The sequence below is a fragment of the Polypterus senegalus genome, chromosome 6, assembly GCF_016835505.1.
Source record: "Polypterus senegalus isolate Bchr_013 chromosome 6, ASM1683550v1, whole genome shotgun sequence".
Lineage (NCBI taxonomy): Eukaryota > Metazoa > Chordata > Cladistia > Polypteriformes > Polypteridae > Polypterus > Polypterus senegalus.
This window is the reverse complement of record NC_053159.1, coordinates 176,514,380-176,529,811: the sequence shown is the minus strand read 5'-3', so window position 1 is coordinate 176,529,811 and position 15,432 is coordinate 176,514,380. Positions and strand designations below refer to the sequence as shown.

The window sequence follows — 15,432 nt, the reverse complement described above, 5'->3', positions numbered from 1 at the left end:
CACAATTGTACAGTGAGAAAAGGAAAGGAGCACCACGTAAAAGGTTAGGTGCCCCAAGAAATTTGTGGTCTGAGACCTTCATTAGCTTATTAGGGCTACGGCTTGTTCACAGTCATCGTTAGGAAACCTTCAGGTGATGCAAACTGCAAAGCTGAATAAATTCTCTGACTCCCCAAACCTTGTCCTAACAATCAGCGGCCATGGATTCCTCTAATCAGGTGCCTACACTCTGAAAAATAAAAGAATTGAGGCTCACAAAGCAGAAGGAGGCTACTAGAAGATAGCAAAGGGTTTATAGGTAGCTGTTTCCTCAGTTTGTAATGTTATTAAGAAATGGTGGTTAACAGGAGCAGTGGAGGCCAAACGTTCTGAAAGAACTGCTCATTGGATGCTAGAAAGGCAAATAAAACCCTCCTTTGGCTGCAAAAGACCTTCAGGAACATTTAGCAGACTCTGGAGTGGTGGTGCTCTGTTCTACTCTGCAGCGACACCTGAACATATATGACCTTCATGGCAGAATCAGCAGAAGAAAGCCTCCCCTGTGTCCTAGCCATAAAATTCAGCGCCTGAAGTTTGCAAATGAACATCTAAACAAGCCTGATGCATTTTGGAAACAAATACTGTGGACTAATGAAATCAAAATAGAACTTTTTGGCCACAATGTGCAAAGGTACGTTTGGAGAAAAAAGGTTGCTGAGTTCCAGCTAAAGAACACGTTCCCAGTACTTAAGAATGGTGGTGCATCAATCATGCTTTGGGTTTGTTTTGCAGCCAGTGGCACAGAGCACATGCCATTGGTAGAGTGAAGCACAGATTCAAATAAATACCAGCATATTCTGGAAGCAAAAATTACACCATCTGTAAAAAAGTTGAAGTTAGAAAGAGAAGAGGTCCTACAACAAGATAACACCTCAAAATCTACAATGGAATACCGCAAAAGGTGCAAGCTGACAGTTTTCCCATGGCCTTCACAGTCTCCTGAACTAAACATCATTGAAAATTGTAGATAGATTTCAAAGAGAGCAGTGCATGCAAGATGGCCCAAGAATCTTGCAAAATTAGAAGTGTTTTTTACAAGTATGAATGGATGAAAATAACCCAAGTAAGAATTTCAAGACTCTTAGCTGGCTACAAAAAAACTTCACAAGCTGTGATACTTGGCCAAAGGGGGTCTTACTAAGTACTGACTATGTTGGGTAACCAAACATTTGCTTCAGGACCTTTTTATTTTTTTTTTGGTATTTTTTATACCTGTTAATCATAATATTATGAAAATATTAAAGAAATGTGTCATCTTTAACTTTATGCCTTTTGGTGCTCACTTAACTATTCACAGCAACAGACATTTCAAGCAAGGGTGCCCAAACTTTTGCATGCCACTATATTATAGTTATCGCTCTATAGCCCACTTTGAACTCATCCTCTAATTTTCTCAACCCATCATGACAGGTTGTCTATCTGGTAAGTGAGCCCACACGGTAACTGGGAAGATCCTTTAAGTGTTGGATAGCGTGAAAAACATATTTAAATGTTGCCCCAAAAGTAATTATTCTGTTGGCACCAAAATGAACAATAACTCTTAGGTTGCCAGCACATCTCCTATGGCACATGTAATGGCAGAAAAGTGTTTCCATGTTGAACATTGTGCCACATTACTGAGAGCAGGCAGCTTGAGAGCAACTAAAGATACCTGGCTCTTTAAAAAGATACTGGGGATTAGGCATGCAGAGATGCCAGGGGCCAACAGAATACAGACTGCTTTAACATGATTCTGGGGACTGCTCTTCAAGTAGCTGAAATTACAGGTGTTGTAGTAGTAGTAACCCTTAGGGATTACAAGCTGCATTCATGTGCTGTGAGACAGACACAAAATTAATGTTTCCAAGTCAAAAAATTCACATGAGTGCTAAGAAGATGGAGCTCCAAATTGGACAATCTGGAGAAAACAAAGCTACACAAATTCTCCACCCTGTGAAAGGTATAAAATAAGAAATATAACCTAGACAAACAGAAATGCTATTTTTGGGGTGACATGATACACCTTTGCTGTGTTTAGATTGGTCTTGATTATTCATGAACACATAAAGTTTATCTTTAGTTGCTTTTTATTTGCAGAGCATGTAGCAAATCAAAAGCCACCTCATGTTTCTCCCAAAAATTCCATCTCATGTCAATGCACTGAACTCAGAAGTTAAAACATCACAAGCTGGTACTCTAAATAGTCAGATAGCCTGTGAAAGCAGCAAAAGACTGCTCCCTGCTAGTAGCCCTTTTGTTCTGAGTTGGGATGAGTAGTCTCTGCAATGTTTGGCTCAGAAGCAGTTTCCTGTCAGCGTGAGCTAACTGGAGAACTCCTAGTCCTGGCTGCAAAGAAATTGCTTCTGAACACTGAGCAAAGCACCTTCTTCTTACATCAACTGAGGTCTCCCTCAGCTCCAAATCTTTTCTGCGCAACACCACCACTACACTCAACCCGTCCACAGGAAAAATCCCATCCTCATCGCCAAGTGTGTTGCTGTGGACTCACCCCATGAATAACTTCAATTTGCAGATTTGCACAGTGGTTAACTGTTGGTCATCAGGCGCAAAACTGTTGACAGCTGGGCCAGAAGCAATCTCATTACAGCATGAGCTAACAGTAATACTCCTTCTGTCGGGTGCACAGCGACTTCTTCTGAACACGGTGAGTGAACTGCTTCCTGGTGACATCAGCTGCACTCCCATTAAACCCCTAACTGTTTTGCGCAACACCACCACTACGCTGCTTCCAAGAAAGACGGTGTGAGTTTGTGGTTGTCAACTGATAGTTACCACAGTGCAAATCTGAAAAATGAGATGATTTATAGTGTGAGTCCACAGCAATACACTTTCAAACAAGGGAGGGATTTGAATTGTGGGCAGGTGGAGTGTAGGACAGTTTGAATATGACCTAAAATCTCGCTATTTAGGTATATATGTACACTATAAACACACCCATTTATTTTATATTGTAACTTAATTAAAGTTACTGGACAGCTATCTGGGCTCTGAAGTAGTAGTGCACTTAATAAGAATAAATGGAATTAAATCTAATTGAATTGGTGAAAAAGCATGTCTGGCAGGGATGTATTGTGGCCAGAGGGATATCTCAGAACAGAAGAATTTGAGAGATGTGTAGTATCTCCTTATGTCACTGTCATTTTGTTGTGGTCAAGTGAACAATTAACCTCATATTATAATTAGGGATAGTGCCTGGCAAAGCTAATAAGGTTTGTTTTTTGTTTATTACTTTGTCTTCTCTACCTTGTGTGTTTTCAATAAATAAATAACCCTTTTTCTGGTAAAGAATCTGAAATTTTCATATGGTCTATTCTATACAGTGACCTTTAAGTAAAGGTCACAAAAACAAATTGAATACGCAAAAGCAAATCAGAAAACACAAAAACAAATCGAATATGCAAAAAAAATATCAGAATGCACAAAAAAAAAAATTCGGAGACATAAAAACAAATCAGAAAACACAAAAACAAACTGCGCAAAAACTGTTTGTTTTTGCATGTTTAATTTGTTTTTGTGTTTTCCATTTTGTATTTTTGCATTTCCAATTAGTTTTTGTGTTTTCCGTTTTGCTTTTCTATGTTCAATTAGTTTTTGCATTTTCTGATTAGTTTGTGTTTTGGATTTACTTTTTATGTACTCTATTTGTTTCTGCATTTTCTGATTTGTTTTTGTGTTTCCAATTTACTTTTGTGTTTACTGAGTTGTGTATGCATCATTTAATTTGTTTTTTGTTCACTGCACTTCAGGGCCACCATCATTTCAGGTTCAGATAGCTAATAGCAGAGCGCCATATAACCCCATAAACCATCCATGTATTGATTTGAATCTGGATTTTAAAAATATACGGACATATTGATTTGACAAAAACACACAAAAACAAATTGAGGGCTACTAGTCTAGGCCTCACACAGTACATATGGTGCCCCACATGACTACATTTAAGATCCCTTTGAGCAATTCTCATAATTGGTAAAGTATTTCAAAATATTGCAAAACATCCTGATTTAATATTTCCTATTAAGTGTAAACAGTACTAAAAAATTGACAGTACAAATAATCTAACAACAATTTCAAGCACCACAAGTCCAAAGTTGCTAGTCTCAATGTTAATCTTCATCCTGGAAGTGCCGGATCATTTTGTAAACATAGCATGTGTAATTTCTGTTAGGCAGGTTTTCCAGATGCACAATGGTATCTCTGTCAAAGAACAGTTCATTGCTGTGAGTCTACAAAAAAAAAAAGAAAGAAAAATATTACACATTTTATTCAGGCAGACAAAACATATGATAATCCCCCGTTTCTTTTTGGAAATTATAACTAATGTACTGCCAATCCAGGGATAGTTTATGTCATGCTGTCAGGAGAATCTCTGGCCTAAAGCCCACAAATAATTTTTGAAAAAGGATGGATGGACGATAGATAAAACACCACAAAAGTAAGGACACTTCACAAATTAAAGATTTAAATTTATGTAACTAGGGGGTTCTGTCCCCTGCTCGCTTTGCTTGCCAAACCCCGTACGGGCCCTACATGCTAGTCACTTCCCAGATCTGCCGCTTGTGACGAATCATGCTGTGCTTTTGGATAAACGCAAATATCAACTCTGTCTTTGATTTCTTCGTCTTTCGATACTATTAGTGCTGACAATTCGTCACATGTTGGTTTATTATACAGTATATGAGTGTGATCTTTCAGATTCATGTAGAAATCCAAGAAAACTTCTTTGTCCGTGTTTTTCAGATACATTTTGTGTAAAGTTCTATACTTTTGGACATATGGATTTGTATCCATTACGTCAGGAAGGGCATCCGGTGTAAAATTTTGCCAAATCAATATGCGGACAACAATTTTTTAGATGATCAGCTGTGGCAATCCCTAACTGGAGCAGCCGAAAGAAGAAGATTGGCTGTAGAACTTCTAATATGTCTGATCATTTAACTTTTTCGATTCTATTTTGCATCGCTTTTCCGTGATGATAAATATAAACCTGACCGAATTGTGGTTTCTTTGAAATTAAACTTGTAGCAGCTTTAATTGTTGTGGGACCACAGATTCTTATAGCGTATGGTTCTGAATCGTGTCAAATCTAGGTTTTGAGCATTGATTGATGTGAACACAAACAGATTATTGTAGATTCAGATATTTTGCCTGTGGTGTTTGTGGATTTCACTTTCACCAAATAACAAATCTTTTATTTCTTGCAGATATGCCTCTTCATTGGGAAGAATCACTACTTTTCCCTGATGGCAACATGAATTAGACAATCTAAAAGTCTCCGACTTGAACTTTATCACCTATGTCCATATATTTGATCTCTTGTCACTGTTCTGTTATTTCACTGAGTAATAATTTCCATTTGTTTGCGCTAATGAAATCTTTACTATAAGTTTTCATAATCTCTAACCTGCTCTGCATGTGTATCGCGCCAACGTTTTTAAAACTCTTTACAACATTCTACTTTGTCTTTTCTTCTACTGTTTTTCTTTTATTTCCGCCCCTGCTTGGTTTTCAATTCATCTCTTGTCACAAAGTCTCGTCTCACTGAACTTGAAATTATCACTCTAAAAATGTCTTGTCTCGTCTCTGATTTTTTTATAAAATAATTTTTTATAGAAATAAACTTGATGCATTAGGATTAAAAGTCAAGACAGAGGTAAAGAACTTAGGGGTAACTGTTGACTGTAACATAAATTTTAAATCGCATATTCATCAGACCACTAGGACAGCATTTTTTCACTTAAGAAACATAGCTAAAGTTAGACCTCTTATATCATTGAAAGATGCGGAGAAATTAATTCACGCGTTTGTTTTCAGTCGACTAGATTACTGTAACGCACTCCTCTCAGGACTACCCAAAAAAGACAAATAGTTTGCAACGAGTGCAGAATGCAGCTGCTAGAATCCTAACTAGGAAAAGAAAATCTGAACACATTTTTCCAGTTTTGATGTCACTACACTGGTTACCTGTGTCATTCAGGATTGACTTTAAAATACTGCTTATGGTGTACAAAGCCTTAAATAATCTCGCTCCATCTTATATATTGGAATGTCTGACACGTTATATTCCAAATCGTAACCTCAGATCCTCAAATGAGTGTCTCCTTAGAATTCCAAGAGCAAAACTTAAAAGAAGTGGTGAGGCGGACGGCCTTCTGCTGTTATGCACCTAAAATCTGGAATAGCCTGCCAATAGGAATTCACTCTGTGCATTCAATTCATTGTAATAACTATTCATGATGGTTCTAAAATCCATACAGACCCCTACTCTCTCTTCTGTTTCTTTTCCTGATTTTTTGTGGTGGCAATCTGCGCCATCACCACCTGATCAAAGCACCGTGATGTTCCTAAATTGATGGATTAAAAGCCAGAAGTCTACATGACCATCATCATCAAGTCCTTCCAAGAGAACCCTAAATACAAAATGGACTGTTTCATTTATGTGAGGTAGAATGACCAGAGGGGGCTGGGCGGTCCCGTGGCCTGGACCCCCTGAAGATTTTATTTTTTCTCCAGCCGTCTGGAGTTTTTTGTTTGTTTTTTCTGTCCTCCCTGGCCATCGGCCATACTCTTATTCTATGTTAATTAGTGTTGTCTTATTGTAATTTTTACTTTGTCTCTAATTTCTCTTTTCTTCATCATGTAAAGCACTTTGAGCTACATTATTTGTATGAAAATGTGCTATATAAATAAATGTTGTTGTTTACATAATAAGAAAGATTACAAAATATGATTGAATAGTATTAAAACAGTGAATTCATTTACCAATCAGCCCTATACACAAAATATGGAAGTGACGCACTGTCGGTAAACCTACCTCCTCTTTGTTAGCCAGCATAGAGTTAGTGTTTATTACACCTCTTTCCTTTCACTATTAAATTGCTTATAGCAATGCAAAAAATATTAGTGAAAAAGCAAGACACAACAAAAGCATCAAACCTGGACAAGGGCTGGAATATTTGTTGTGTAGGAATTCTTTTATAATTACAAAGATACATTTGGTAACTTTCTCATGCGAGCATACTAACAGTTTCAGTTTTTTTTTTTTAATATTTAACTTTAGCTGCCTCCATTTCAACAGATGTCAGTATACTGCAATAAAGAATTAATGAGGTAATTTAGCTGTAACTTTGTAAAATAACCATATTTGATTGATGCTTAATTAACAACCATTTTTCTTGGTATTGTTTGATTTCAAATTTTCCCCTTGGGAGAAATACAGTTCTAAAGTTCTCAAGAATTTTTCCATGTTTGTTGTACACGAGTAAGCTCCTGACACGAAATGTGCGCACATACAGCATTAGATGTTGTTTGAAACTTATGGTTCATACTGTTAATTAAAAAAAATTATTTAATCACATTGTATTCAAGCTAAGTTGTGTACACTGAACAGGAGAAGGTGTTTTTGCATAGTCATATTTCATTGAAAAGGACCTGTTGTGTTCTTTTCTATCAGCACAAACACTCACACATTAACTCCAAGACAAGCATTTTCCCGTTTAAAAGCAGATTCCAGTGTCAGTACGACACCAAAGTTCCAGTTAAAATGGCATGGCATTAAATTTAAAGCACCGCATAAGCTTAACGTACTCATCAAGTGTAGAGTGCCGTCTACAACCATAATGGCTGCCATGGCATATAAAAAAGACTTGGTCTGCTCTCTCTTTTGATTGCTTGGATCCACTTTTTCACTGTGCTTCATCAATGAGAAAGCTGTTGAAACTCAGGTAATGATGTTTTCCTTTAGAATTTGAACACAGAGGCTCTTTCGCGATTCTGCCATTCTTTGGGATACACAAAAAGAAAGCTAACCCATACACCTACCGCAGGAAAATATGCAGAAAGTGTGAAAAGGGCTAATCTTAACCAACTTTGCTCAGAGAGTTGAAGAGCTGAAATCTACAAAGGTAGTACTTGTCAGAAACCAGCACTGGACTGGATGCCAGTTCATCACATACTACATTACAGGTCAATTTTTAGGCACCAGTTAAAGTAACATGTCAGTTTTTAGGAAAACCCTTTAAAAACACATGTAGAAGAAGTAAGAATATTGTTAGTACACTCTGTGAAGACAGAAATCAGGTTTAGAATCAAATCCTGATTTCTGAAAATGTTGTGCTGCCCAAAACCAAGGATCTCCAATTACACATTTTAAAGAATACAATGTGAAATGGAAATCATTTGAAAAATACAATGACTGTGTGTATATTAAAGGACCTTTACATGCATAATAGTGGCTTGGAATCACCCAGATATTTTCATCTTTTTGATAGAAATTGATACAATTTTTATCAAGATACATTTAAATTGATACAGTAAGAAAATGCTGATGTTGCTAATGGCTATCGCTGATTGAAATTACTGATTTTTAATTTACTATTCACATACAGTATGACTGAAAAGCCCCATTGTCAGCAGCCATTCCTCCAGTGTCCTAATGGTCAACTCCCTTAGCTTACCCTTAACTAATCACATGTTAATGCTAATTGGTTATTACAGAAGCATTCTTAATTGTATAAACACAGCTGAAACCTCATTTTCTCTTTGATAAAGCAAGTAAACGGTTTTTCCATCAGTGATATGAAACTGGCAGTTGTAAAATTCAGTTTTGGGTTAAAAATTGCCAAAACAAAACAACTTTCTCAAGAAACATGGTAGTCTGTTGTTTTTTGCAAAATGAATGCTTATTTCATGTAAAAGACTGCCAAGAAACTAAAGATTTCACACAAAGGTGTCTGTTGCTATCTTGAGATAACGGGGCAAATGGGACCTGACTAGAAGAGAAGAAAGGAAGGCTCAGATAGGCAACTGCATAAGAGGAGAAGGACATCAGTCTATAGTTTGGAAAACAAATGCCTTACAGATCCTCAGATGGTTTCTCCCTTTAATACATGCCAAATATCACTGTCATCTGTAACAGAGAAATAAGACTCTAGGATGCTGGCATTAGGGACAGAGAAAAAAAAAGCCATATTTAAAACTGGAAAATAAAAAGAAAGTTTAAAATGGGCAAAAGAACACCGATATTGGACAGGAGATTAATGGAAAAAAATGACTATGATCAGCATTTTGACCTGGTAGTGTATACAAGTATGTACACACATATACAGTATACCCATATTATTTATGCTGTATATATACATACATATACATATCAATTAGCCTGGTCGGCATGTGTATGAAAGGTGGTTCGAAACTGAGGCACCTGAAGAAAACTTGTACAGGAACAAAGAGGATCAGCAGACTGCACTACGTTATCTTCTATTTTGACATTCCTTAATTCAGTGTAAGGATGATGTATTGTGAGTGATAAGCAGTACTCGTTTTTGCAACACATAGTACTTCATATCAAGGCTAACCAACTCCTTTTTTTGTCTTTTAAGATCACATAATTCTCTTTTCCGCAATTTTTTAGTGACTCATGTACCTTTTTGAGAGCTTCTACTAAATATGGTTGCCTCCTCACCATTTTACCAAACATTCTAATTTATTTAAGTACCAGAGCAATTGTTAACTGACTCACAGCTTCTCCCATTTCAGTTGTGACATATCTAATCTTTAGAAGTTGTTTATGGACTCTGTACTGATTATCAAGATGTTCTTCTTCTTTCTCGGCTGCTCTGGTTTAGGAGGTGATCTGTTCTTTGAAAATTCTGGGTTGTTTCATGTGCCCTCCATTTTATGATAAATGATTTAACTGTGCTCCTTTAAGATAGTGCCATTTAATTCATCATTAACAGACTGTTGAAATTATAATCACAACAGATTAAGGCTGTGCTTTTTAGATATGCTAAATGGTTTGCATAGTAGACTTCATCTTAAGGTCATTTAGAGACGCAGTGTATAGTCTTTATTTTTCTCATAATGAGCATTAGATAAGTTAAATGACACCATCAGAGTCATACATTGAATCAGTGACACAAAGTAAACCAGCAACCTTGTGATTTTACATATGTTCCATAATGAATAACTTATCAAGGTGTTTCAACTAGTTCAATACAATGGTTTTCATATTTCTGGAGTCGGAATATGCTATAGCACACCATAACCTTGAAATGAAATATGAGAATGTTATATTACATTACAAATGTAGCACTGACATGTTAAACAACTTGCAAAGAATAACAAAGGGGGGTCAGTGTGGTGGGAACTTTCAGTTCTGTATGTGCCTATCTACAGAACACAATCCCCAAGTGCTTTACACATGTAGTACATAACTGTCATTTCCATATTTCTAGCACTGGAAGTTAAACTGATTTGCTCAGGAAAACAGAATGGGGAAATTTTGAGGTTTACAGTCCAACATCTTGGCCACTAGGGGGCCACATTGCCTAGAATAAAACAGCTATGGATTATGTGAATATAGTAGTTATAATTAAAAAAGGTACAAAGACTGACTAGTCCTCTGCTTGCAGCAGATTAGAAGGAGTTGGAGCAACAGGATCAGTGTCTACAGAAGTGCTGTGTGGAGAGGTGGTACTTGTTTCACATCATCTCTGCAAAAACTATTGGGCAGGAACAATAAGATGCCGAATTAATAAGCATTTTATACCTTAAAGAACAGTTTAAGTGTGTGTGATGATATTTTAGTATCTTTTAAATAAAACTTTTTTTCTCCATTCACAAAATGACTCAGATTTGTGTTATAAAATATTAATTTATAGCTTGGCAAACATCCCTAAATTACTAGTTAAGAGGAAAAAAAAAGAAAACACTCACCACATCCCAAGATTCCTCCAGATTGATCTCCTTGATGAGTACTCCTGTCTGGTTGTCATGGAGACGAACAAGGGCTTTCCCATCTGCTTCTGTCTGAGTCACAGCTACTGTTGCCAAAAGGTCCAGCTCATCTTCATACTCAACAATCTTAAATGTCTAAAATTAGGAAGAAAACCAAAATTGGATCGATGACGATGACACTATCTGAAATTAAACACAGACTTCAGATTTAATGACACAAGACTTTAAAGAGACCTTTAATTTCCCATTTTAGTTTTATCCATCTATAAAAAAAGAAAGGTCAAGATGATAACAGGATATTTACATTTTATACTTGCCAGGAGAGACACTGGCATGCTTAAATGTTGTTTTTTTGTGTTGAACCTAACAAATGTGTTTCGGGAAAGATGATGCAGGGTCTTCATATTTTGGTGTTCTGTGCTTAGTTTAACAAACTTGACTTACACACAATAACGTCATAAAAAACAGTAAATAAAAAGCCATGTGCTCACTGCGACTGTGCAAGTAAGTTGTTCTTTCTCTGAATGGATGGAGTGGCTCAGTCATATTAATTTTCACTTTCTTGTTTCCATTTCTAACAAACAAAACTTTTCCCAGACTCACATTTCAATTTCAGACTTGCTGGACTCATGAAGCCGTACACATTTGTTTTTAGTATATGGGGAACTCATTGTCTGCGCTGTGGTGTGGTGGGCTGATAACATCACTTCAAGAGATGCTCAGCAAATCAAGAAGCTAGTTAAAAGTGCAGGCTCAGTTATGGTATGAACTCTGGACCCACTGGAGGTAGTAGGGGAGGAGAGAATTAAAACAAAATTGACTGCCATTATGAACAATGTTGCACATCCTCTCTTTGACACACTAACACTGAGAACTTTCAGCCAATGGATTATTAAGCAAAAGTGTGTCAAGAAACTACTGGGACTCCTTCTTCCATGTGAACCCTGAATACCATGAGGAGTGATTAAGATCATTTATGTTAGGTAGAATGCATACAGGGGGCTGGGTGGTCTCGTGGCCTGGAACCCCTGTAGATTTTATTTATTTTTCTCCAGCCGTCTGGAGTTCTTTTTTGTTTTTTCTGTCTTCCCTGGCCATCAGACCTTACTTTTATTCTATTTTATTTTACGCGTACGTTAAATAGTATTGCCTAATTTTAATTTTTATATATATTGTCTTTTTTCTCTTTCTTCATCCTGTAAAGCACTTTGAGCTACATCACTTGTATAAAAATGTGCTATATAAGTAAATGCTGCTGTTGTTATACCAAAGGCAATATGCCTATATAGTATCTCACTGTGACTGTCATGTCAGAAGTTTACTTTTCTTCTTTCCTTTTTTTTTTTTAATTTTTCTTCATTTTTGGTCATTACGGTGTGTGTTCAGAAAAAGATTTTGTGTGTAAATCTATATTTAAGAGGGTTGTTCAAAAGGTTTCCGTACTTTTATATTTTCGTTGGAAATGGTGAAGGTGGAACGAGTAGTAATTGGTCATGTCGGAGAGTGTCATGTGACTAGTTCTGTCTGGCAAGACGGCTGTCCTTGCAGTTTACTATAAGAGTTGTCACCCTGTTGTAAACATGGCTGCAAAACTTACAGTATACAGTCATATGCAAAAGTTTGGGAACCCCTCTCAGCCTGCATAATAATTTACTTTCAACAAAAAAGATAACCGTGGTATGTCTTTCATTTCCTAGGAATATCTGAGTACTGGGGTGTTTACCGAACAAAGATTTTTAGTGAAGCAGTATTTAGTTGTATGAAATTAAATCAAATGTGAAAAACTTGCTGATTTGAATGCCTGTCACTGCTCAATGCTGATTACTTGCAACACCAAATTTGTTGGATCAGCTCGTTAAGCCTTGAACTTCATACACAGGTGTGTCCAATCATGAGTAAAGGTTTTTAAGGTGGTCAATTGCAAGTTGTGCTTCCCTTTGACTCTCTGCTGAAGAGTGACAGACAGCATGGGATCCTCAAAGCAACTCTCAAAAGATCTGAAAACAAAGACTGTTCAGTATCAGCCGTAAGGAATGTATTCAGGAAATGGAAGGCCACAGGCACAGTTGCTGTTAAACCCAGCAGGTCTGGCTGGCCAAGAAAAATACAGGAGCGGCATATGCGCAGGATTGTGAGAATGGTTAGAGACGACCCACAAATCATCTCCAAAGACCCTGCAAGAACATCTTGCTGCAAATGTTGTATCTGTACATCGTTCTACAATTCAGTGCAATTTGCACAATGAACATCTGTATGGCAGGGTGATTAGAAAGAAGCCCTTTCTGCACTCAGGCCACAAACAGAATCGTTTGTTGTATGCAAATACTCATTTAGACACGTCAGATTCATTTTGGAACAAAGTGCTTTGGACTGATGAGACAAAAATTGAGTTATATGGTCATAACAAAAAGTGCTTTGTATGGTGGAAGAAGAACACCGCATTTCAAGAAAAACACCTGCTACCTCCTGTCAAATCTGGTGGAGGTTCCATCATGCTGTGGGGCTGTGTAGCTAGTTCAGGGACTGGGGCCCCTTTTAACGTCGAGGGTCAGATGAATTCAACCAAATATCAAACAAATTGTTCAGGATAATGTTCAAGCATCAGTCACAAACATAACGTTACACAGGGGTTGGCTATTCTAACAAGAAAATGTTTGAAGAAAACACAGTTTCGAAATCTACAAAGGCATTCATGCAGAGGGAGAAGTACAATGTTCTGGAATGGCCGTCACAGTCCCCTGACTTGAATATCATCGAAAATCTATGGGATGATTTGAAGCAGGCTGTCCATGCTCACAGCCATCAAATTTAACTGAACTGGAAAGATTTTGTATGGAAGAATGGCCAAAAATACCTCCATCCAGAATCCAGACACTCATCAAAGGCTATAGGAGGCGTCTGTTATATTTGCAAAAGGAGGCTCAACTAAGTATTGATGTAATATCTCTGTTGGGGTGCCCAAATTTATGCACCTGTTTAATTTTGTCATGATGCATATTGGATAATTTCTGTTAATCCAATAAACTTATTGTCACCTCTGAAATACTACTGTTTCCATAAGGCATGTCATCTATTAAAAGGAAGTTGCTACTTTGAAAGCTCAGCCAATGATAAACAAAAATCCAAAGAATTAAGAGGGGTTCCCAAACTTTTTCATATGACTGTAAATTGCACCAAGAGGAACAGCGTTCTGTCATACGTTTTTTGTGGACAGAAGGAGTTCCGGGAGTACAAATTCATCTCTGCATGTGTGCTCAGTATGGGGGTAAACTTCTTTCTCTTTGAGTCACCTATTAATGGACTGAAATTTTTGAAAATGGCCGTACTAGTGTGACGGATACAGAGCACTCTGGATGTCCAGCTACAGCTACGACTACAATGAATGAAGAACCCTGATGTGAAAGCAGCGGTGCATCAGTGGCTACGTGCTCAATCAAAAACATTTTTTGGTAATGGCATTAAAAAGTTGGTACGACGCTGGGAAAATTGCATCAAAAAGGTGACTATGTAGAAAAGTGATGTAATTTGTTTTTGAAATTCTTAATAAATAGAGTTACAAAAAAGTGCAGAAACTATTTGAAAATCCCGCATATTTATTTAAAGAGCTTCTGTAAAAAGAAAAATTTCCTCCTGGGGACAAATAATGTTGATTCTATCTCTCTAGTGCTGGCTTATCAGAACTGGCAATGATTTAAAGAATTAGGTAAATGAGTGCATAAGCTAAGTAAGTGGGGATGTGTGTAATCAGTGTAGCCTGCTATGAAATTTCACTCCTACTCAGGGGTGTTTTATGCTTTGTACCTGATGTTGTAGGGGATAGGCTGTGGCTAACGGCAACCCTGAAGTAGATTATGGATATAAAACAAATGGTTAGAAAAAAAGTGTGAACATATCTTCTTGTATCAAACCTATTGTTTTATAAAATACCTCTTGCTCTGGGTCATCATCCAGTTGATTATATCTCTTTTTCACTACACGGCCTGAAGAAGTGACCGTTATCTTCTGATTTGCCTGCACTCCGAAAAAAAGAATGAAAAAGGAAACAGTGTTTTGAATCCATTAATCTTTACACACAATGAATAAATCACATGACCTAAAAATGGAAGTCTCAATGAAGCTTTACTTTATATGGTGCCACACACAGTATGCACCATCACAAGGTCTTCACCAAACTAACAAAAACAAGCAAGTTTCTAAGAAGAAGAATAAAATGAGTCACCTTTTTTTTTTTACAATAGATAGCACATATATTTTAATCATAAATAAATTATAGGTATTTACATTTAATTGCTTGGCAGACGCTTTTATCCAAAGGGACTTACAAAAGAGGTAAACAATCGAGAATCATTAGGCTAGGGCCCGTTTGTTCAGCAAGTATAGTAGGACAGCTAACAAAAACTTGACTGCTACAAGTGAAAAAAATGTAATAACTATTAAATATACAGCCAAAGATCACAATCAGTAAAGCAATTAAATTTAGTCTAACAACAAATTAACCAACAATATAAAATATCACTGAGCAACTAGACAGATATTCGCAGGGCAGGTGGGTTTTCAATTGCTTCCTGGATACAATGGTGGAGTAGGCAGTTTGGATGGAGGTGGGTAGCTTGTTCCACCAACTAGGAACACACAGGGAAACAGTCTGGATTGAGG

The 15,432-nt window shown here is 37.0% G+C and overlaps 1 protein-coding gene across 2 annotated transcripts in view; it reads right to left on the bottom strand.

Moving 5' to 3' along the window:
• Positions 1–3,694: 3,694 nt before the first annotated feature.
• dcaf17 (ddb1 and cul4 associated factor 17) overlaps positions 3,695–15,432 on the bottom strand; it is a 131,855-nt gene continuing 120,117 nt past the window's right edge. For both annotated transcript variants that reach the window (XM_039757614.1, XM_039757615.1), the window contains exons 13-15: positions 14,704–14,787; positions 10,756–10,911; positions 3,695–4,265 (exon numbers count right to left, since the gene is read on the bottom strand). In XM_039757614.1, coding sequence (XP_039613548.1) covers positions 4,146–4,265; positions 10,756–10,911; positions 14,704–14,787 — 360 coding nt within the window. In that variant the 3' untranslated portion in view covers positions 3,695–4,145. The remainder of the gene's footprint in view (positions 4,266–10,755; positions 10,912–14,703; positions 14,788–15,432) is intronic.